Genomic DNA, 22,824 nt, shown 5'->3' with positions numbered 1-22,824 from the left:
ATCTTCTCACCATTGTTAATTTTTTGTATTTCCTGCCAAAAATGTTTCCCTGGTTTTGGATTTGTTTTTACGTATTTTAAACCTGTATACATACAATGATATACCCTGCTTTTTCACTTTTTTATTTTATCTGACACTTTTATGTTATTGGCAAAATCAATTTTAAATGGCACCCAATAGTGTACTAAATTGATGTATCACTGTTATAAACTTACACACTCCTTTTGTGGCGTGTTTAACTTCCCCACTTTTAAGTATAATTAATGCTGCTGAGAACATTCTTCTGCAAAAAGCTCTTTTTGGGGGGATAGATTCCCAGAAGTGGATCAAAGAGAAGGGACAATTTAAACCAATTATGTTAAATACTATAATCAAGTAGGTTAGGAACACCGAAGGGGGGGTTACCAAGGAAATGATAGAGTATTTTTGTAGGAATGAAAAGAAAGAAAAGAATCAATTAACTAAGTCATGCTGATAGCATGTGTCCTGAAGGTGCAGAGCATTTTGTTTCCCACAGAGACAGGCAGCTGAGTTGGTGCCTGATGCCTCCAACATGGGTGGCAGTTCCAGAGATCACGGGAGGCATCTACTCTGCTTTTTTTTTTTTTTAAATTTGGTAAGAACATTCATTCAAGAAATAGTTTTCTATACATATCTGTGACATTGGAATTGCCTGATTTTCTGGCTGGATTAAAACTGGCTGATTCCTCTTTTCCACAATAAAGCTGCCATCACACAGGTGTTCCACCATGGTCCTCAAACAGGCAACTCCCTGCTCCTGTTCCAGGTGCTGCTTTTTTGAGACATCCTTTTGCTGCCACTGCCATAAGGTATTTATCTTTCAAGAACCTTGTATCTGTCATGTTTGCTGCAGTAACAAACATCCCCAAAATCTCAGTGATTTACACTACAAACATTAATTTCTCTGTCATTTTCCGCTTAAGCTGATGTTTGGCAGTGGCCTTGTGGTGCCACATGAATTCTTATTCCAGGTCTTGGACTAATGGAATAGCTCCTCTCTGCGGATCATGGTTCCTGTGGTACAGGACAGAAATGAGGCCAAGCCAACCATGCAGAACTTCTGCTCGTGTGTGTGTGGTGTCATCTCCACTCCCATACTACTGGCACAAGCAAGTCACACTACCAAGCCTGATGGTGGGCAGAATGTTTACTTCCTCTAGTACCTAACAAAGATAGAAATGTATAAATTGAGGTTAAATTGTTGTGAACAGTGGTGCAATCTACCACAAGCCTACTGGGGATTGGCCTCCTCATTTTCCTGTGATATCCCTTGTCCACTGCAGCACAGAACCCAGCTCAGGGTATGAACTACTTTGATCCGGAAACAAAGGGTTTGCTGACCTAGTTGATGGAGGTCTTGAGCCTCTTCATCACTATGGCAGATCGTATTTTCTGAGGATGACCACAGCAATAACTTTCCTCCCAGGTGCTCTTTTCCAATGTCACCCTGTTGCTTCCCCATCAAGAAATAGCATCTCTTTCCTCTCTCCTTTCATCTTAGTCTTATGAATCACTCATAACCAACAGAATGCTCTGGCAGGGCGCTGCATGATTTTCAGGGCTTGGCTGCTTTTCCCTGATCCTCCTGGAATGCTTGCTCTTGAGGAAGCCATCATGTGGGAAGCCCAGCTACCCCAAGGGACATTGGCTAACCACTCTGGTCCACAGTCAGAGCTGAGCGCGGCCTTCTAGCCATCCCTACTGTGGGATAAGTCATATCTCTGGTTTCATTCATTCTTTTCAGGGAAAGAATCTCTGGTCAGCCCAAGCTTGGGTCAGGTGCCTTGGTTCAAGGCAGGGTGCAATGCCTGTCTACCTTCTTTCTGAGGAGAGTGGGGCCTGAAGGGAGAATTGAGCTTCATCACTAATGAAAGCAGGAGTGGATGGAGGTCAGGACCAGCAGATATTCACAACAGATATTGCCTGAGTCAGCTGTTGAAGATACAAATCTGATTATCTTACTGCATCATTTTCAAAGCTGTCAGGGGCTCTGCATGGTGCTCGTAAGAGGGTTTTACAACTTAGCATACGAGGCTCGTCAGAGTTGGCCCTCGCCCACCTTTCTGCCCAGCTCCCCAGTCAGGGTCCCTCACAGAACCAGTGCCTTCACTCCAGCCTTACTAAGGCACGTGTGATTTCTTAAAATGATTTTGTCCACTTTCAAGGCTTTAAATACAATCTATGTGCCGTTGACTCCTAATTTATGTCCCCACTTGAACTTTTCTCTGAAGCTAAATTCCTATCTCCATCTGCCTTCTTAGCACCTCAACTTTAATGCCTAACAGATGCCACATATTAGCGTGTCTAAAACTGAACTCCTGATCTGCATGCCACCCCCCACCCCAGCGCCCTGCTTCTCTGCTTCCCCTGCAGTTCTTCCCCACCTCAGGAAGTGACAACCCCATCCTTCACTTTTCTCAGGTCAAAACCCTTGAGTCATTTTTCACTTTTGTTTGTTTCATATTATATGTGAGAAAAACTTGTCAGCTGTACTTTCAGAATATATCCCCGAACACAGTGAAACTTCAAATCAGAATATATCCAAAGACCCACCCCTTCAATGCTGCTGCCCTGATCCAAGACACCCTCATTTGTGATTTTCCCACCGGTGTCTTGCAACAGCCTCCTAATTGTCCTCCCTGCTCCTGCCTTTGCTGAGTGGCAGCCACCTGGTTAAGACATGTCACATCATGTCATTCCCAAGTCAGATCCTGCAGTGGCTTCCCATCTTTGGAGATGCCTGACTCCTTACCATGGCTGTAAGACTTGACAAGATCCTCACCTCTGACTTCACCTCCACCATTTTCCTCCTTCCTCACTCCTTCTTGTCCCACTGGCTGTCTTGATGTTCTTCGGTCAAGTCAGGCAAACCTGTGCCTCAGAGCCTTGCTCCTCCTCCCCCTGCCTGGAAAGTTCTAACCCCATAGACCTGCATGATTTGTTCCCTAGAGCAGTGACTGACATAGAGGAGGTTTGCTGTGAAATGTGCTGAGTGAATGAATTCTGACAGACTTTTGCACACAACTTCCCTGAAACATGCTCTCACTGCTCCTCACCAAGCTTAGTTGTTTTGGTCCTTTCAAAGTCAACTCAAATCTCAACTTCTCTAGAAGATTCCAATTTGATTTAGATGCCCCATCTCTCTACTCTTTGAAGAAAAGGACTGTATCTTATTTGTCATTGTATCTATTGCATAGCAGGTTTATTGGCATCTGGTAGACCTTTAGTAAATCTCCCTCAGTGTCCATGTTGATGTAGTGTTTCTTTATTTTCACAGGTTGTACATGCACCTTGTTTTAAAAAATGCAAAAAGCATGATAAGGCATAGAGGGATAAGCAGGTCTGTGTTCCCTTGTATGTTCTGCAGAGGCTGTTATCACTCTTTTTGGTATTTGCCTGAATATATTCTATGCATAGACATGTACATCCAGTAACTATTTAAGAAAAAATTGAAATCGATACACAGATAATTGACCTGACATTGAAAATACATTGAGTGACCAGTTTGTTAAAGTAATGCTTTCTGAGTGTTTTTATTCTCCTGAGAAACAGATGTTCACCCTGAAACTGTTTCTAAAATCTTTCTAAGACCTACTAGTCCATTTCTTACTTCACTAGGTCCAAGTAGCAAATAAAAGCAAATCTGCCTTGGATCTGACGGGAACTGGTAGAAAGCAGCCCTCCCTCCCCCCCTTTCTCTCGCCCTCTCTAGCACCCTCTCTTCCTGGGATCATTGTGGTTACCTCCCCAATGGGCTGCTCTCAGCAGAACAGCTAGAGTGTTCCTATTTAAATGCTAGTCATTTCTCTGCTCAGTCTTTTGTTGGTTTCCCATCCTATTCAGGGTAAAAGCCCAGGTACTCAGCATGCCCTGAAGGCCCTGCACGGCCGCTGGACCCAGCCACACTGCCTTCATCGCTGCTCACTGAACTTGCCGGTTCCCTCCCGCAAGGCAGCCTTTGCACTCCGCGCCCTCAGTCCGGAGTGCTGTTCTCCAGGGAGCTATGCAGCTCACCTTCCCATCTCTTAGATCTGTGGACAAATGTCGCCTCATTAAAAGTGTGACTATTGTATATAAAATGACACCCTCATTATTCTCCTGTATTCTGCTTTGTTTCTATGCATAATGTGATTATTTGTTCAGATACTTATTGTCTGTTTCTCCTCCGGTAAGCTCCACGAGAGCAGGCTGTTGTCCATTTTCTTGTTCACCTCTGAATCCTTGCCCCACAACACTTTAGGCATCGATAAGTGTTTTCTGATTGGCTGAAAGAGCTTAGGGTGTGAGTCTCAGCATGCATTCCCCTTGCTGGGTCTCTGGAAGTAGAGATACTGGGTAGGTCCTGGTGAGCGTGAGATGGGGTGTCCATGTGTGTTTCTCTTCCATCTCCACACCCCAGAAACAACATTGTGAAACCTGGAGACCTCAGGAAAATGGCCGCGGAAGCCCAGGCTACAGACATGCCTCTTTAGCTAAGCTCAATGTGTCTGGCTGTCTGGACCTTCCTCTTGAAGCTTAGCAAGTCCTGAAGCTGACTCGCCACCAGGTCCCCACTCTAGCCTCACATCGCCTGCTCTTGCGTGTGCCACCACTGCCTCCCTTTTGCCTCTCTCCAAACTGAGGGTGTCCTTGCATCCTTCTCTGCTGTACATAGCCAGTTGGTTACCCAGTTCCACCGACGCTTCCTTCCCAGGGTCTTTCCCTTTTAATTCCCCTCAGCGGTCACAACTTCTATGCAAGAAGTCATCTGTGTGTTTTCTTGGCTACTCACGTGTCTCCCAGCTGGTTCCCCTACCTCTAGTTTCTTTCCCTTCAGCCCTGGCAAACCCCAACCCCAGTCAGAGGCTCTGGGTAAAGCTCTGATCACATCACGGGCCTTCTCTGCTTAAAGGCCTTCGTGAACTCCTGCCACCACTTCAGGCTTCCTCAGCCTTGGACACAGGTTCCACCTTGATGATTTTTGCCCCATGTGCCACCTGTGCTGCTATTTACTTATTTATTTAAGTATGAGCAAACTTATTTTTTTCCCTAGGCAATAATATTCTTGCAGACTTGGGGTGATAATCAGGTTTTTCTCATTTACATTAAAATACATTAACTATTAAATACAACATGCTGGTCCACACACTAAGATCCATTGTGCTTATCACATGGGTTGTACCCACCATCCTGAGGGGGCTTCCAGGACACAGAGTGCCCTTCTCTGTGAGGCCCTTGCATTGCTGGTCCTCTTAGGCCAAATGCCCCAAGAACAGCATCTCCACTTTGAATTTCCCCTGAAGCAGGGCCCCACAGTGCTGTGTCTTTACTCTTTTGCCTATAATGTCTCCTCTCCCTGGAGTGCCCTTCACAGCCTTCTCATTTCTCTTCTTGGTGACCCCTGTCCATTCTTCTAAACCCAGCTTCAACGTCACACTGCAGAGCCGGCCTTCCTTCCAGCCTTGTTCCCTGTCCCTTGTTTTCATATTCATAAGGAAGGACTGTCCTGTAATGGTTTTCAGGTTTCCTATCCCACACCTGTGCTCTCGGGAGACTGGGGATAGATTTCACTTGCCTTAGCATCGGGGCTTGGATGTAGACTTTAAAATGTGAGTGAGCTAACTAACAAGCAAAATAGAGACAGACTCATAGATAGAGAGCAGGCTGCCAGCTCTGGGCGGGGGTGGGAGGAGTTGGGGGGGTGGTAGGGAGAGGGAACAGAGAGTGGAGGGATGTAGCCACAAAGAAAAAAAGAGAAAGAACTCATGGACATGAACAATGTGATGATTGCTGGGGAGGGAGGGGGTGGAAAATGTATAAGGGGGATAAATGGTGATAGAAAAAATTAATTAAAAACTAAATTTAAAAAAAATGTGAGTGACTGAAGTTCAAATCCCTCTGTAAAATACAGTTACCCCAGCTGTGGCTGGGATTATTTGACATTAGGTGAATACAAGAGTGAGACTTGGTACATAAACCTTGGGAGTTGGGCGTTTACTGCAGGGAGAGGAATGGTGCATTGATTGATGGAAGGTTCCAAAGACACGCTGCCTCCTGCAAGGTTTCTAGAGCAGAGCCTGCTGGCTCACATCATTTGCCTGGTTGGGTTGCATAGCTTCCGGGCTTCCCTCTCTCCTTCTTTTTCCCCTTCTCTCTCGGAATTCTGTTGTACTGTATGCTCTAGAATCTAATTCTTTAAGAAATCCCCTATGTTGACCTTTGTCCCTCAAGTTGAAACCAGAATAAAAGTCCTATCTAAATGAGATTTCACTTGGGTGCATTTAGTCACCTTGTGTATTAGTACAGATATAAGCAAAGGGTCATATGTTGAGTAAGGAGGCAACTTTAATGGTTACATATTGAGGAGATGGACGATCTTCCCACAGAGAGTGTATGGCCCAGAGGGCTCTGGCCTAAGCACCATCCCTGGTCCAAGGCACCCTCCCCCTCATCGCAATCTGTTCACCGTGCAGCAGGTGGATGGTGTTGGAGACAGAGAAGAGAGATGGGGACCTGGGTGGAGAGGGGAGAAAGGGTTGAGAGCCTAGGAAAGTCAAGAAAAGGAGGTAAGATGAGTAAGAATAGGAAGAGGAGGGAGGGAGCTCCTGCCCTAGGAGTGGAGGTAATAATGGAGTGAGGATGGCCAAGAGCCTTGAGGAAAAAATGGTGACTTTTTGGCATAGTCATTATAGAGAAGGAGAAATGGTTCATTAGCCTTCTTTGCTCAAGTCCTCCTTTCCTTTATCCTGCCTCCATGCTGATTTTGTTTGTTGCTTTATTTAAAATGGTAGACTGAACGGAGAGAAACAGGACCTAGCTAGAATAAAACAGCATTAGAAATTGTACATTTGTAAGTACTGTGTATGCTTACCATTTGACTGTCTTTTATTTTTCATTATTTTACACTTGACAATGTCCGATACTGTAAGTGCTTTGGAGAATAGGGTAAACAGTGATAAATAAAACATTTACACTTTAAGCTGTAGACTAAGTTGGTTAATTGCCAGGACTACTGTGTTTTAGATCTTGTAAAAATTAGGGGATGATTAGAAGAAACTTCTCTTTGGAAAAAAAGTTAGAATTGGTCTGATAAGACTCAGGCTTTATTAATGTGAACCACAGGCCTTTAAACCTACAATTGACAAGGGATCAAACTTTCAACCTTACATCATTTTGGATGCTAGAGTATCTCTCAATAGGTTTTCTCTTATAATTTCAGAGGCAAAAATTAATGCTTATTTTCAAGGTTATTCATAGATTTAAAATGCTGTACCCAATTAGCAATTTGCAGTCTTTAGCAGAAGGAAAAGAAAAGGTACCAGAGGCTTTAACCATTTCTTTATATTTTATAAGTCTTCTTTCGGCCGTTAAATGTGTCTATGGCAAGACTAATAGAGACTTAAACTCGAGTGTGTGAAGAGCTTATTACAACCCAGTAAAACATGGGGCAGGGGAAAGTGGTGTTGGAAAAATGGAGACAAATGTGTTTGAACAATAAAAAATTTTTTTTTAATAAATAAAAGAAAATAAGATTGGCAAGGCATTAATAATTATTGAAGCCGGTGATGGGTACTTGGGTTTCACTATTTTCTCATTTTGACTCGTATATATGATGTCCAGTAAAAGTCCAACCATTGTTAATGTAATGAGAACACTTTGTGTGACATCAATGTAACCTGGCAGCCAAGGAGAGTGGGATGGAACGCACAAATGTGAACAATGATGACTTCACTGTACTGGTCAGTGGGGGCAGTAGACACCATTGAGTGAGCCTGTGTACTGTGTGGTTATCTCATTCAAAATGACTGAGTGAGTAGAGCAATGAATCTGCATCAAATTTTGCATTAGGCATGAAAATTCTTCCATGGAAACTATTTGGATGACTCAGAAGGCCGAAGCTATGGGCAGCTTGGCGATTGGCAGCTTCATCATGACAATGTGCCCACTCAAGTATTATGTCTTGTGCAGTTTTGGGTGAAACATCAAATCACCCTGGTGATTTGGTCTTGCTACAGCCCAGATTTGGTGCCTTGTGACTTCTGTCTTTTCCCCAAACTAAAAATCACCTTTGAAAGGGAATAGATTTCAGACTGTTGATGAGATTCAGGAAAATATGGTGGGGCAGCTAATGGCGATTGGGAGAACTGTGTGAGGTCCCAAGGTGCCTACTTTGAAGGGGACTGAGGCTTCATTGTCCTATGTACAATGTTTCTTGTATCTTCTTCAATAAATGTCTATATTTTTCATATTAAAAAACACACACACACACAGTAAAACACAGATCACTGGGTCCCTCCCCAGCGTTTCTGATTCATAGATCTGGGGCGGACTCCAGAATTTGCTGTTCTGACAAATTGCCAGGTGACCCTGATGCTGCTGACCTGTGGTCCACACTTGGACAGCCACTGGTCCTGCAGGAATTTAAATTTAGCTTCAGCCTAGGTTGATTGGAGGATTATGTTGAAGGGGATAGTAGTTTATTTACCTCTTTCCGACTCAATGATATCCTCCTCTGGAGTTTGGGCAGGAGGGAGAGGGAGTCTGCATTCCTTCCAGTGACGGGGCTCCTCAGTGCCTGCCTCTTTACCGGCCGGGCGATCCTCTCGAGGTGAAGGCCAGGTGTGCTGATGGAACATCACTCTCACCGCTAACCCCCAACCTCCAACCCAGGAAGCAGCACGTGCTTGCAGATTCAGAAGCAGCTGTGTTTGCTCCTGACCCAAACCTCTGCCGCATCTTGGAGATGACCCCAGTCCCAGGATGGTGGAGGTTTGAGGATGTGCTATGGATGCCAGAGACTTCCAGTGGTCGGCTAACTGACGGGAAGTGGCTGCTGGGAGGGAGTCAGGAGAACTCACTTCTATATCTGTGGGGACCTCATACTCCTTGGGTGACTTTGGACAAGCTGCCTAGCCCTTGACACCCCAACTTTGACTATGTGTTGATGAAACATACCTCTCCCCCTCCCAAACTATGAAATAGCAGAAAAACAAAAACCCAGGCCTGAAGCGTGGCCCCTGAGACATATGCGAGTTGATGTGAGGAACTTGGAGTGCCTGAGGAGAAAGCTGCTGTGTAAACACAATATATTATTAATAAAATGTCAAAAAATAGCCTCACACCCTTTGCTAATAATAGCTGCTTTAGGTTGCGAAAGCTGACCTGACATACAAGCTCCCAGCAGTGGGAAAGGCAGGGGATTGTGGTTTTTAATTTGCAACACATTTAAAAGAAGATGAAAATAGCTTTTAAAATATTATTAAGCATATTCGTAGGTATATTCATGAAGAAATATGATGGCAGTTTTGTATAATTCAACTTTAATAACCAAACCATCATTTTCTTTAGATTTTCATCACCCTTCAGGGTTGTTTTACAATGTAAGTCACTCCGCAGACATTTTGGCAAGCATATTAGGAGTGTTTTTTCTTCCTCCTATCCACACTGGTAAGCAGTTCATGCCCGTTAGATAGCATGAGGGGAAATGTACAAATCAGATAGTCATTATTTAATTAGTTAATAGTTACATCTGCTTTACAAGTGCATGTGGGGAACCTGCTACAATCTACTATAGACACTGAGATCTAAAAATAGGGTTCTTGCCCTTAAGGGATTTTTAGTGTAGTTTCACTCAGATAGATAAGCAAGACATTATGTAAGGAGACCATTGTATTCTTAATACTTACCTCCTTTAGAAAAGAAACAAAGCCCGAATCCACTTTGTGCACTGTGAAGGGGTGCCTGCAGAGACCCAGAGAGATTCCTGTGGTGTCAGGAGTGTGGGGCTGGGCGTTTCTCGAGGCTGTTGCTGTTGTGACAAACTGTAGAAGGCCTGGCATCTAAGTGCTGGCTGCCCTACACGCCTCTCCAGGGGAGACAGCTGTTCTGTATACAGACACACCGTGAGTATCTCAGGGACCATTAGACCCCATTCCTTCCTTACCAACTGGGATGAGTGCTCCCTCCCTGCCTCTGTCCAGAGAGTTACGATTTTTATAACCCACGGTGGAAGCTCCCTAAAGACAGGACCTTCTCTGGCTATGGGCAGGGACCCTTAGCCCTAATGCACAGGGGACTTCTGGGGAACTTTTAAACAAATAGATGCCTGGATTCACCCCCAGAGATTCTAATAACATGGAACTGGGACAATCTCTGGGAAACTGTCCAAAAATATCCCTCGGTGAGTGCAGTGTGACATCAGGGTTGAGAAGCACTGAACTTGGGGTTGAATTTACTTAAAAGGGTCAATCATTGAGTCTCTGCTAATCACTCACGGGTTTTTGAATGGAGAAAAAAAATCGCATCACAAATCTCATCTTGGAAGCTTACCCTGGCTTTAGGCTCTTCTTCTCTAATGGGAACTCTCACGGTCCCGTTTGCATGCAGTTAAAAGTGGTCACTTCAAGTGTCTGGCACAGCTGGCCCCATCATCGTCTTCCCCAGGGCACAGCTGGAACCCAGAAGCCAGTTGCTTTGGAAGCATTGATCTACCAACCTCTGGGAATCCCTGGTCTTGACCCAGTATCTTGTCACTAAAGGGCTTCCAGTAGGTATGCCTTATTCCTCTATAGCTCCCTCTGGGCTGTGGCCTCCTTCATCCTGACCAGGACTGTGGTGACCAACACCCTGCCTGCTGCCTCACATTAGCATCCTTCACTGCTGCTGCTGTGTCAGTGTGTATGTTTTGTCTGCATTGTTTTTTTCTCCCCCTTGAGTGTGAGTTTTTCCCCCTGGGCTCATTCCAAGGATATATGGCACCCATGGCAGATCATCCATTTGATTTATAGGGCTAGGACTTCACTTGCTAAAGTCTGTACCAAAACCCTCAGCCCATTCATTACCTTTTCTACATTTCTATGCTCTTTTTGTGGTTCACCCCAGCCAGAAATGATGTCTCCTTTCTGTCTGTGTTGTTAGAAGAATAAAACCTACAGCTACAGTATAGATTAGAAGCCTACTGAGTAGACTCCAAGCAGCAGCATTGATCTGCTTATTTCTTACTTCTAGGTTTAGGGGAACGTGTTTATCCACATGTTTGTTAGGATTCTAAGTGGGTGCCACTTCAATGTTATGGGGGAAACTCTGGGCCATTCTGTTAGTCTAGAGAAGGAAATCCAAGGAAGATAATGAAAGATGATCTTATTTGATAGTGAAAGAAGAGGGCTGAGGAGGCCACCACATAATTAGGTTGAGGCAGGAGTGATCTAGAGCTAATTGTAGTCATTCTTGCATTTTTTTTCTTTTCTCTGTCTTTTCATTTTCATTTGGTATTTTGACCCTTGTACTATCATTTCCTTGTATTTACTTTCATATTCCACCTTTCTCCTGTGAGTTGTTGTGTCTGTGTCGCCAGAGACAGCTCTGTGTCTTGAGACCCATAGACTTCCTTGGTGCTCCCATACCTCACCCTTGGCCTCGTCCCTGACTTGCTCCTGCCTTGTCCTGTGCTAGGTCTTAGTTGATCTCATCCTAACTTCTTCCCCCTCATTTCTTTCTCAAGAATTGCTCCATCTTGCCCTGGCCAGGCTGCTCAGTTGGTTGGAGCATTGTCCTATACAAATCAAAAGGTTTTGGGTTCAGTCCCCGGTCAGGGCACATACTTAGGCTGAGGACTTTATCCCTGTTTGGGACGTGTATGAGAGGCAACTGACTGATGTTTCTCTCTCCCTCTCTCCCCCTTCCTCTTTCTATAAAATCATTAAGAAACATATTCTTGGATGAGGATTAAACATAAAATGGGCCCTGGCTGGCGTGGCTGAATGGATTGAGTACCAGCCTGTGAACCAAAGTGTTGTCAGTTCCATTCCCAGTATAGATATTTCTGCACATGCCTGGGTTACGGGCCAGGTACCCATTTGGGTGGGGAGGGCATGAGAGAGGCAACCACACGTTGATGTTTCTCTCCATCTCTTTCTCCCCTCCTTTCTCTAAAAATAAATAAATAAATAAAATCTTTAAAAAAAAAAGAACTACTTATCTTGTCATAAATACTCTGTCTTTTGTTATTAACAAATCATTCCTCCTTTTTATCATTGGGAAAATCCAAAGGTGTCTTATCACCAGAGAGAGACACCCATGGTGGACTTTTGTTTTTCTTTGTTTAAACTAGCATTCATGGGTTACCTTTTTATTCTCTGTGTCATATTTGATATCATCTTTAGGTAGAAAATATTCCCATTTGGCAGATGTAAAAATAGAGGTTAAAAGAGGTTAAGTACTTGATCAAGATCAAGCAACATGTTAAATGATAGAACTTGGGGTGTCTCATACTAGAGCCTCCACTCTTTGCTCTTGAACTCTGCACCCTCCAGCTGGAGGAGGAGTAAACTGTGTTGCCAGGCTGGGTGTGGGGAGAGGGAATGGTGGAGTGGGATTTCATAGCCTTGGAGATCTTCCATGCCAGCATTCATAGGAAGCTGTTAGATTATGTAGGATGATGAGGCTCTTTCCCATGGCGATAAAATTCTGAATGATTCTCTTAGAAAAGATCCACTGTCAAATCTGAGACTGTGGGTGGTCACAGTGGGGATGCGGCAAATTATGATTGGGTATCAATGCCTTGGATTGTGTCCTTGTCACTGTCATTACGTAAATCAGCAGTGTCATTCTTCCAGTTAAGTTTCTTAATATTTTACAAACCGACAGTAATGAGAGGGGAGGAGGAAGGGGGGAACAGGGAAAAGGTGTGAAAGGTCAAGTCAAGGAACATGTATAAAGGACCCATGGACAAAGCCAAAGTGGGGAAGGACTGAAGGTGGGAGGTGGGGGTGGTGGGGCAGGGGAAAGTGGGGACGGGGAAATGGAGACAACTGTACTTGAACAATAAAATATATTGATTTTAAAATATAAAAAAGATACTGGATAAATAGTAATACAAAAAATAAAAAATAAAATAAAAATTTTTCAAAAGTTTCTTATGTTTTATTTTATTTTATTTTTTTGCAGAGCCTGTGTCATCTTGGGGGTGATATTTCTTCTGTCATCCATATGTATAGTGGTCAAAGCCATCCATGATCTCTCAACCAAGCTGCTCCCAGAAGTGGTAAGATCCTTTTTTCTGAACAATCCATCCCTCCTGTATTACCTCTCTTCACAGATTTACTGGGGGAAGTTTGGCAGGTGGAGAGGGAATATACATTTTAGGAGTCCCGAAGAACTAACTGCAGAATGTGAATGACTTAGGAGAGAGAAGTACTAAACAAGGCGAAAAGACATCAAATATTTAAGCCTGTACTGGGTTCTGTGTCCCTCCCCTTTGATTTTTGACTCTTTCTGAAACAAGATGTCTTTTATGTAAAGAGAAATGGGTTGATTTTTACACAGCAGTGTGACCCAGTCTGTGTTGTTGATATCTGTTGTTCTGTGTACACTTAATGACTGTTGTAATAAGAATTGCTCTTTTCCTCTGTACCTCAATACATAAATCCATTAGGTTTTCTGGCACAACTGACATTATTCAAATGCAGAAATTGAAGGGCACAATTTCATACTGAAGTGTGTTTTTGACTCTTTGTTCTCTGGGTGAGAATCATTACCTGCCCTCTGATTCTTTCCCCCTTCCTCCCTTTATGAATGCTGAGAAAGGAAATATTTTTCAGTTTCCTATCAGGCTATCTTCATATAAGGCAGCGATTTACCTACCCAAAGATGCAGATGCTCTCATCACCATGATTCTCTAAATGCAAGGTGGGGAAAAAGTAGGTTTACAGTTGTTTGTATGGGAAATAATACAATAATTAATAAGTAATAATTCAAGAATAAATTCTGTGTTTTGTATACTCACAACTATAAACCTACTTTTGCACCATCCTATACATGTTGCATAGTGATTTAAATGCAAAAATAAGAACTCTTCCCTTAGGATGTGATCTGATTTGAGCTTGGCTATGTGTACCATGTTAATATAAGATCTAAATTGTTAGACCTTTAATTTTACTTATAGGAAAATATATGTTAAGTCCTTTTGGGGTAATGTGCTATGTGCATGAGTGCACATATGTTTATGGGGAAGGGGAAAATGAAGTGGGACGTTATACCGCATTTCATAGAGCTATTAAAGCAACTGCTTTAAGTTGCCCTGTGCCCACACAGTGAGATTAGAGCCATTCCTTTAGTAACTCATCAGTTAACTGTTATTTATCATCACAGATGGAAAAGCTTGCTCTCTGATACCTCAGTGACAGGAAGAAAAGATGGATACCAGGGTACCTGCCTATGGTTTTAGTCTTTTTTAGCAGAACTGGTTCAAGCAAATAGTACTATTTATTATACTCTGTGCTCATCATCTCACTATTGTGTTGTTTTACCCTGATCTTCCTGGTTGCCTAGGATCTGGACTTTTTCATCCTTTTCATCCATCTGTCAGAATCTGAAGCTTACAAGAAGTATAGTCATGAAAGTAGTAAATGTGATTAATTAAGACATTGGTCAGATAGCATGTTTGCATTTTACAGGGTATAGAAATCTGGCTCCACTCTAAGTATTGTTCATTGGTGGGAATTTTCAGCATGAGACTAGTTGACACACCCATTTATTTAGGCATTAAAAATTAATTTCCAGCAGGACTGATGACATGGAATGGATAGCTGTGCTCACGGGCCCTTGCAGAAGCCCTCCTTGTTTTCCCCCTGAGAGCCAAACAGTTTTTAACGGGACCAGGCTTACATCCTATGGTGCAAATACTCCTAAGAAACAAAGCATAACAACTTAAATTCCACACTGAGGAATAAATGTCTAATGCCCTGCCCCAGCTGGGGGTCAGAGAGGGTTAAGAACTTCATGATTTTGCCCAAGACTGGGCCTGTCTTGGAGAATGCCCACCCACTGCATCTTTTATCATTTCTAGCACAGGATTTAAAAATCACACCCATTCAAGGTGATCCCTTCAGAACTCTGAAGTAAGGCTTTTGTTAAAAGCCTTCAGTGTTATGGAAAGGCAACAACGGTGCCTTCAAACTGGGTGAGCTCCCTTCTCCAGAGGGAAGGCCTTCTAATCAGCTGAGTGGAACATGGTGTCAGGTAAATGATGCCAGGCTGGAGCCAATGGTAGTTTACTATTGGCTCTTTCATTCCCTGTGTCTGCTCTAGAAATGTGGGGAAGCCAGCAGGCTATAGCCAGACCACCGACCCACCCCCACAACCCCAGCCCCTGCAGAAATTCAAAGTGAGCATTGGTCCAGTGCCTCATCGAAATTTGGAGTCACAGTTGAGACTGACCACCAAAGCCAGTTCAAAAATGGGAGGAATTGCCTAGGTCTGTTGTGGCATCTGGACAGTGTGTGCCCAGATGAGGGGTCTGCTCCCTAGTGGAGTTGCCCTGTGGGAATGTGAACCTGGGGTTGTCAGAGCTAATGCGTTTTTAGGAGAAAGTGAAAACCTGTACTTAATGTGAAATAAATTGGCAACTAATTTAGAAAAAAATGAAAACTGGTTGGAAGTGGGTGGAGAAGTTCACACAGGCCCAATACAGCATGCCTTTTGGCTGCTCACAGCCAGTGGCAGTTGAAACCAGAGAGACTGGTGTTTAGGACCTAGATATTGTGCATTTAGGTCAGAGTTACAGCTTCACTCTTGCCCTGAACTACAGAATTGCCTTTTGACATGTGATTTGTGTCGAGGTGTTACCGCATGTGTGTCAGAAGCAGCATTTTCACTACCCCTGTCCTGTTCCCCTGGCAGCTCTCTTTTTAATGTCAGCTGCATAATTCTCAGAGTGAGAGTAATTGCAAGAATGGGAGAGTTTTGACTAAGAAAGCCAAGCTGTGCAGTTAGGAATTGCTGTGCAGTTATGAAGTCGGTTGGCTCTGAGCCTTGGTGGTGTCCCCTGCTCCTTGGTGGCCTTGTACTAGAGCAGTCAGGCCAGCCCAGCTCTGGGGCAGCCCTAGGAACCTGTGGTGTGTGCTGCAGGTGCTTCGTAAGTAATCAGTGTAAGTCTGCTCCTTCACAACCTGTACACAGTTGCACTGGATCATTCATGAAATGAATCCCAAAGGTGCTTTCTCGGAAGCTCTGTATGAACTGTGGCTCGAAAGCCAGGAAGAGTGGGCAAATGTCGTGGTAATAGTGCTTGCCTTATGTTTGGGGGTGTTTTTGAAAGGAGCATCATCCTCTTCCTGGTTTTCTGCTCGTCACACCCTGTTTTGGTAAGAAGGGACAAGTGGGGGTACTTCTCCTTTTGGGGAAGACGTGGGAGCTTTGAAAGGTGAAGTGCTCTTCCTGAGGTCGTCAGCCGGCTGTTGGCAGAACTGGGATTGGAACCCTTTTTTCCTAGTCCGGGTCTGTCTCGGTTCCTGGTACTGTGGGCTTTCGTGGTCCTGCTCTTGATTGGCTTTTCAGGCCTGGACCTCCTGGTTTGTCTTTTTTTTTCTGATTTTTGTTTTGTTTTTTACATTTCTATCTTCTCGTACACAGCGGTGGGTGCTACCAAGGGCTGTCCTATAGGGAGGGTGTCCAGGTCCCCCGCTGCCCCTGTCCCTGGCCCTTTTGGTTACTTCTGCTGCCCCAACCCCTTACCACACAGCCCCCTGCACTCTGTGCCACTGATCAGAATGAGCCTCCATTGCTTTGTCTCTTGAAACAGCCACAGGCAGGCTAATTAAGAAGCAATGGAAAATACAGTGGGACAAGTATGGAGTGAGGGAATCATGGGACACATGGAATCAAATGGAAGGGAGGACTTTAGGGAAGATGCTTTGTAGGTAGAAGAGATGTGGACATGGTGGGCTGCCTTGTCTGAGGTGTGACTGCCTCTCTGCCTCTCTTATCCCCGTGACCACCACAAACAAGGTAAGTCACTTAGTCTTGCCGACCTTGGGCCTCCTGATGTGTAAAATGGAGACGATGTTTATGTCAGAGGTCTATGATAAGCGTCAAGTGAGTAATTTAATTAAAATAATTGTCATTAGAAGACAGTGCAAACTATGCTCTTAACATTCTAATTTTGTTATATTCCTGAATTGCTAAGCAAAGTTATTCCAATTTATGGTCTGAGGGAATTTCAGATTAGGTCCCTTTTGAGGTAGGAGATATTTAGCAGAAGGTAATGAGGGAGAATGGCGGGGTGCACAGGAAAGCTTTGGGGCCAGGTGAGCAGTTTCACAGAGACGCTCCCCACTAGTCGGCTTGTCATCCTCTGGTCCTCTGAGCAAGCGCCTCATCCATGGGTGTGAGTTTCTAAATGCTCCCTCAGTACCCTCTGAGTACTCTGATCAGTGTAGGTTGGGGGTAAGAATGAGGAGCTGAAGTCATGGAGATGAATCTCAACTTTGCTACCTCTTAATTGGAGAAACCTGGGGCAGGTCATTTCACCTTTTTCTGCCTCACTTTCTTTATAAAATGGAAATAATTATGGCACCTTCTTTGTAGGGTTGTTAAGCAAACAAAATAAAAAGGTGTAAGTGATGTGCTTAGCACGTAACTACTGAATAAATGTTGGCTGATATTATTGGACTAGAGAAGAAGCTTCAAAGGAAGCCAGTGGGCCTTTTGATGCATTTAGTTCTAGAAGCTTGGACTCTATTGCAGTGTCCAGGAAATGTCTTCAGGGATGCTATTCTCCGTGTAGACTAGGTAAATGCTGTAGGCTCCTTCCTGGACAATAACCTATAAATCTTGGATCCCCCATCAGCAACAGAGTTATCTTTCAGTATGGCCTGCTCTCAATCATAACTCTAAATTTAATTTGGGAGCTGTGTTGACAAGTACTTTAAAAAAACAGTCAAGGCCCTCCACATCCCCCCTGACAACATCTCCCCAGTACTGTGCAAAGAAAGGCAGAAATCATGGTCAGACTATCAGTGGTCCCATCCTTATTACTTCAGACAGAATAATTCCATTAGTTTAGCAAGATTGACCTCTTTATTCATCCTAGAGCCAAGGACCTACCAGCTTCTAAACAGAAGAGAACTGAGCACTGATGAAAGAAGACCATTATTGGTTTGAGTAAGTTCAAGGAGAATAGAGTCCAGAAATAGATCTATACATATCTGGCTAACTGGTTTTCAACAAAGGTACCAAGGTAGTAATTCAAGGAAGGAAAGAAAAGTCTGTATAACAGCAAATGGTGCTGGAGCAGCTGGATAACCATATGGAAAAAAATGAACATCCACCCTTCTATTCAAATTAGCTCAAAATGGATCATAAAGCTCAATGCAAAACCTAAAACTCTAAAATTTCTAAGAGAAAAAAAGAGACAAAATCTTTGCAACCTTGGGGTCGGCAAAGATTTCTTAAATACAATATCAATTACATGAACCATAAAATCAAAAAAATTGGAACTGGACTTCATCAAAATAAAAAAATCTTTGTTCTTCCCAGATACCATTAAGTAAATGACAAGAGAGCATAGATAATACACAGGTATCGGACAAAGGGCTTGTATCCAGAGTGTATAAAGAACAGCTTAATAAAAAGACAAATAACCCAATAAAAAGATTGGCAAAAGTTTTATACAGACAATTCACAAGGCAAGAGATAAATGAATGGCCAATAAGCTCCCAAGAAAATGCTCAACATTATTCATCATCAGGGCCTTAAAAATTAAAACAACCATAAAATACCACAACATATGCATTAGAATGCCTGAAGTTAAGCAACACCAATGTGTGGAGCATCTATAGCTCGTGTACTGATGGTGAGAGAGTGAAATGGTTCAACCACATTGGAAAACAGTTCAGAGGTTCATTGAAAAGGTAAACATCCATTTACTGTAAGACCTAGCCATTCTACCCTCACGGGTTTACCCAAGGGAAATGATATATGTCTGCACAAAGACTCTTACAGATATGTTTATTGCATTTTTATTTCTAATGTCAAAACTACCAGAAATAACCCAAACGTATATCAACAATTGAATGGATAAACAAATTGTGATATATACACATAATGAAACACTCAGCATTAAAAAGGCACTATTGACTCATACAACAGCATGGATGAACCGCAGAATAATTAAGGTGGGTACCAGAAGCAAGGCAAAAAGGAATAGATACAGCATCCCATTCATATTAAGTTTTAGCTGTAAACTAATTTATAGCAACAGAAGGCTACTAGTGATTGCCTGAGGATGGTGGGAGGAGGGGAGGAATTATTAAAGAGTCACGAGTAAACTTTTGGGGGTGGTGGATATATTCTTTTGTTTTTGGTCATAGTTTCTCAGATATAAAAATATGTCAACATTGATCAACCTGTACACTGGAAATATATCCAGTCCAAGTATCTCCAGAGGCCGTGCTTGGGCCACACATGACCTCACATTGCCAGGCCAAGTAGGAATCCTGCTCAAATCTACATAAAATAAATATTTAAGTTGCTATGAAATGAGGTTTTATTTTCCCATACATTCAGTACCTGGGATGTTGACAGCACCTCTAAAAGTTACACTATAAATAGGCAGTAATATGAAGACAAAGTGAATGATAAGAGGGGAAAGTGTAAATAGTTAGCTAAATATAACAGCTGTCATCAGAAGTACATAGTAAGAGGCGCTTTTGCTGAAGTATGACTGATCTCACGTCGTTGCTGGGAACACTCGGGGTACCTGCTGGTGGCTCCGACCCTTGAGAGGATTAACCGTTTTAAACCTGAAAGCATGGGAAGTTGGTTTTTTTGGTCTCTTGCATGCCGTGTGATTTGTTTGTCAGCTCAGGTGTTACCTAGGAAATGGCTGACTGGTTCTCTTTTCCTCACTGTGTTAGCCTTGGATTTGAATCAGAATGTGCTATGCCTGTGAGCAGTCTGCGATGCTGCTTTACTCTGTCTATTGTGCCTCTTTGTATTCTCTATCTGAAAAGATGCTTTTCAGCTTGAGTCTCATTAGACTTTCACAACATTCCTGAAGTATATAGGGGAGTTAGACTCGCTGCCATTTTATAATAAGGAAACAAATCCTTGGGTAAAGAGAGAAAACCACTTCCTCCAGACACACTCACACAGAAGCACGGAACTAGGTGTTCTGACAGGGCTCTTTCTGTCCTGCGAATTGCTTTCTGAAGTACCACAGAATGTGAGACCTGAAGCCAGACCTCAAGAAAAGCTAATATAAGTGGCTCAGTTTCCTGATTGAAAAAAATGTGGCTGAGACTCAGCCTAACAGAAGATTCTGAATAAGTGTCAAGTCGAGGATTCTTCGCACTCCTAAATGGGAGTGAACCACCCTCAGCCCCATTTTCCCAGTGGCCTTGAAGATTCCCACATGACATATTCTATGAAAACCTGCCTTTGGGGGTGCTGCGGGGTTATGGTAACAAAAAAATGGAGATGAGAAAGGAAGTGAGGAAAAAAGGAAGGGAGGGAAATATGTTTGCTCCTGTATGTGTCCCCCAGTCTCTACCCCCAAACCCCCCAGTCTAATTTGGGGGAATCTGTGTATTTAAGGATACTGGTGTTTATCAAAGATGGGTGTTGCTAAATCAAGGTTGAGTACTTTGCTATTCAGATGCGTCTGTGCTTGACCTTGGAAAATGTATTTAATCTCTTGGCACTTGTCTTTCCATCTGGAATGTGAGAATTCCGCACTTCTAATTTGGCATCTCTTTTTCTCTGATGTTTTAAGAGCACTGCCTTATCTTTTGAAAAAAGAAAAAAGATTTCAAAGATATTTAACATTTTTAAGTAAATATTTTTTTGTTCACTTCCTTAAGTATACTATGGACAATGCAATCCTCATAACATTTGTCTGTTTTTCTCTTCACTGTTTGGCTAATGAAGAGAATCAGACCCAATGCCTTTCTATTTCCCCAGCTTTGACTAAAACATTCCTGTTGATATGGTGCTCACAGCACCCCCGGTGCAGGAAGCAGTGGCGAGGGCCCTTCCATCCTCCCGCCACAGGACCGTGCTCTTTTACTCCAGAACAGTCTGCCTGTGACCAGGATAGGAGTAGTTGGTGACAAAGCCACAGATGATACGGAATTGTCAGGGAAATGTTTGATACTTTTTGGGGGGAGTAGTTTTGGGACACTGGGTAAAAATTTTTGATCCTTAAGTAATCCTATTCAAGTGGGCTCTCTGATCATCTCAGCCCGTGTGGACTCGATGGAGGGCGAGGCAGGACTGAAAACCCAGGCTGGCTCTGGGCGCGTGTGCAGGCCGGCCACTTTAGGTGGGACCTTGGCCTTTCTCCTTTACTTTCTGTATGGTGACTGTTCCAAGGAGAAGGCATATGCAGAGACGATTACAAGAGGAACAGTGGAGTTCAAGCCCTCACTTGAGGGCGGTGGGCCTCTGCACTTGTGCCCACTGTGCTAGGGAGAAGCAGCACTGGTGAAAGTCAGTGCTGCCACTAGGCTCTGACTGACGCCCGGGGTTACCTCACCGTAGCAGCCCTCCATCTGGAAGTCCCCCAAACACCACTCAGCCCCAGTGTAGTGCTCGTCCTCTGTGCTCCCACGGCATCTAATGCTGATTGCAGTGGTAGCTCTGACCGCGTTGCAGTGTCATTTTCTTTCTGCTTGTCTCCCTGAATAGACTGAATTCTTTGAGGACTAAGATGCACGGTCCTCCTAGCACTGAATAGAAGCTGCCATGTAGCAGGAACTTAATAAATGTATGTTGGTAAACGTATGTTGAATGAATGAATTGATGCATGCGTGAAGCCCTTGGCTATACCAGATTGAGCCAATTCCACAGTTAGAAAGGGATGTAACCATGAGGAGCTTATCTTTCAAAGAACCTTAAACAGAGCCTGTGCTGTGGACATTTGTACACCCCTGTAGGAGAAATATAGCTAGCAAACAGGACTTGTCCCAGACCACTCCCCTGCATTCATAGCGTTGAGTTCTTTTCTGGGCTGGAGTGCTAGTGATATATGTGAACAGGTGATACTCAGGTGAGGCAGCCCATATATATGGCTCCTGTGACCATCACCCCTGATTTTTGTATGAGACATATTTATATCCATAAGAAATATACCGATGTATGTGTTATTACTTGAATGGATATTGCACATTTCACCCTGCAACTTTTAAAATCAACATGTTTTGAAGATCTAGAATATATATGATGTTAATGCCTATCATATAAATTCATATATTGCAGCCACTCCCCTGTTGGTGGGCATCTGGGTTTTTAGTTGTTTATTATTATCACGAAGCTGTTGGAATGAGCACTGTACTACCATGGTATTGTGTAGTTTGTGCAGACAGTGTTTCTCTAGGTAAATATCTAGGAGAGGAATTTTTGGGTAGAAGAGGGTGCACAGGTTTTAATAGATGATGCCAAGTTGCCCCTTAGTAGGCTGCAGCAGTTTTATTCTCAGAATCTCGCCATGCTCAATATCTTCAAACTTACCACAGTTTTCCAGACTCCTGGGTGAAAAATGGTTTCTCATTTTAGTTTGTTTTCCCTTGATTATTGGTAAAGTTGATTATGCTTCTTACTATTTATTGCCTGTGTTTTTTATAAACTACTTCCTTTGCTCATTTTTCTGCTGTCTTTTTCTTACTGGTTTTTAGGAGTTATTTATAGGTTCTGAGCACCAGTCTTGTTGTTAGCAAGTTACAAATCATTTCTCTTAATATCTAGTTTTTCTTTTTAATATTGTATATCATTTGCTATTAGAAGCCTTCCCTCCAACCCCCCACCCCAACCCTGGCCTTCCATTTTGGTGTAATCAAAGTTATCAACCATTTCTTTTATTGGGGTAGTGATGGCTTTGTTTTGTTGGAGGAGGTAGTGTGTTAAGAATGCTTTACTGCCCTGATGTGATAAAGATGAATGCCAATATCTTCTTATTTTTTTGATACATATAAAAAATTAGACTTTCAAATTGAATCTTTAATTTGTCTAGAATTTTGTGTGTGTATTTGGTATGAGGTAGGGATCCAA

General features: G+C 43.2%; 1 protein-coding gene across 2 annotated transcripts in view; it reads left to right on the top strand.

Moving 5' to 3' along the window:
* TMEM163 (transmembrane protein 163) overlaps positions 1-22,824 on the top strand; it is a 228,684-nt gene that overhangs the window by 172,387 nt on the left and 33,473 nt on the right. For both annotated transcript variants that reach the window (XR_008529873.1, XM_054582016.1), the window contains exon 5: positions 12,946-13,042. Coding sequence is in view for 1 of the 2 variants with exons in the window: in XM_054582016.1 (XP_054437991.1) it covers positions 12,946-13,042 (97 nt within the window). In the remaining variant the exon portion in view is untranslated. The remainder of the gene's footprint in view (positions 1-12,945; positions 13,043-22,824) is intronic.

Source organism: Pteronotus mesoamericanus, unplaced genomic scaffold (assembly GCF_021234165.1).
Source record: "Pteronotus mesoamericanus isolate MK-2021 breed Mesoamerican mustached bat unplaced genomic scaffold, CSHL_Meso_final contig_1173, whole genome shotgun sequence".
NCBI classification, from domain to species: Eukaryota; Metazoa; Chordata; class Mammalia; order Chiroptera; family Mormoopidae; genus Pteronotus; species Pteronotus mesoamericanus.
This window is presented reverse-complemented; position numbering and strand designations above follow the sequence as displayed.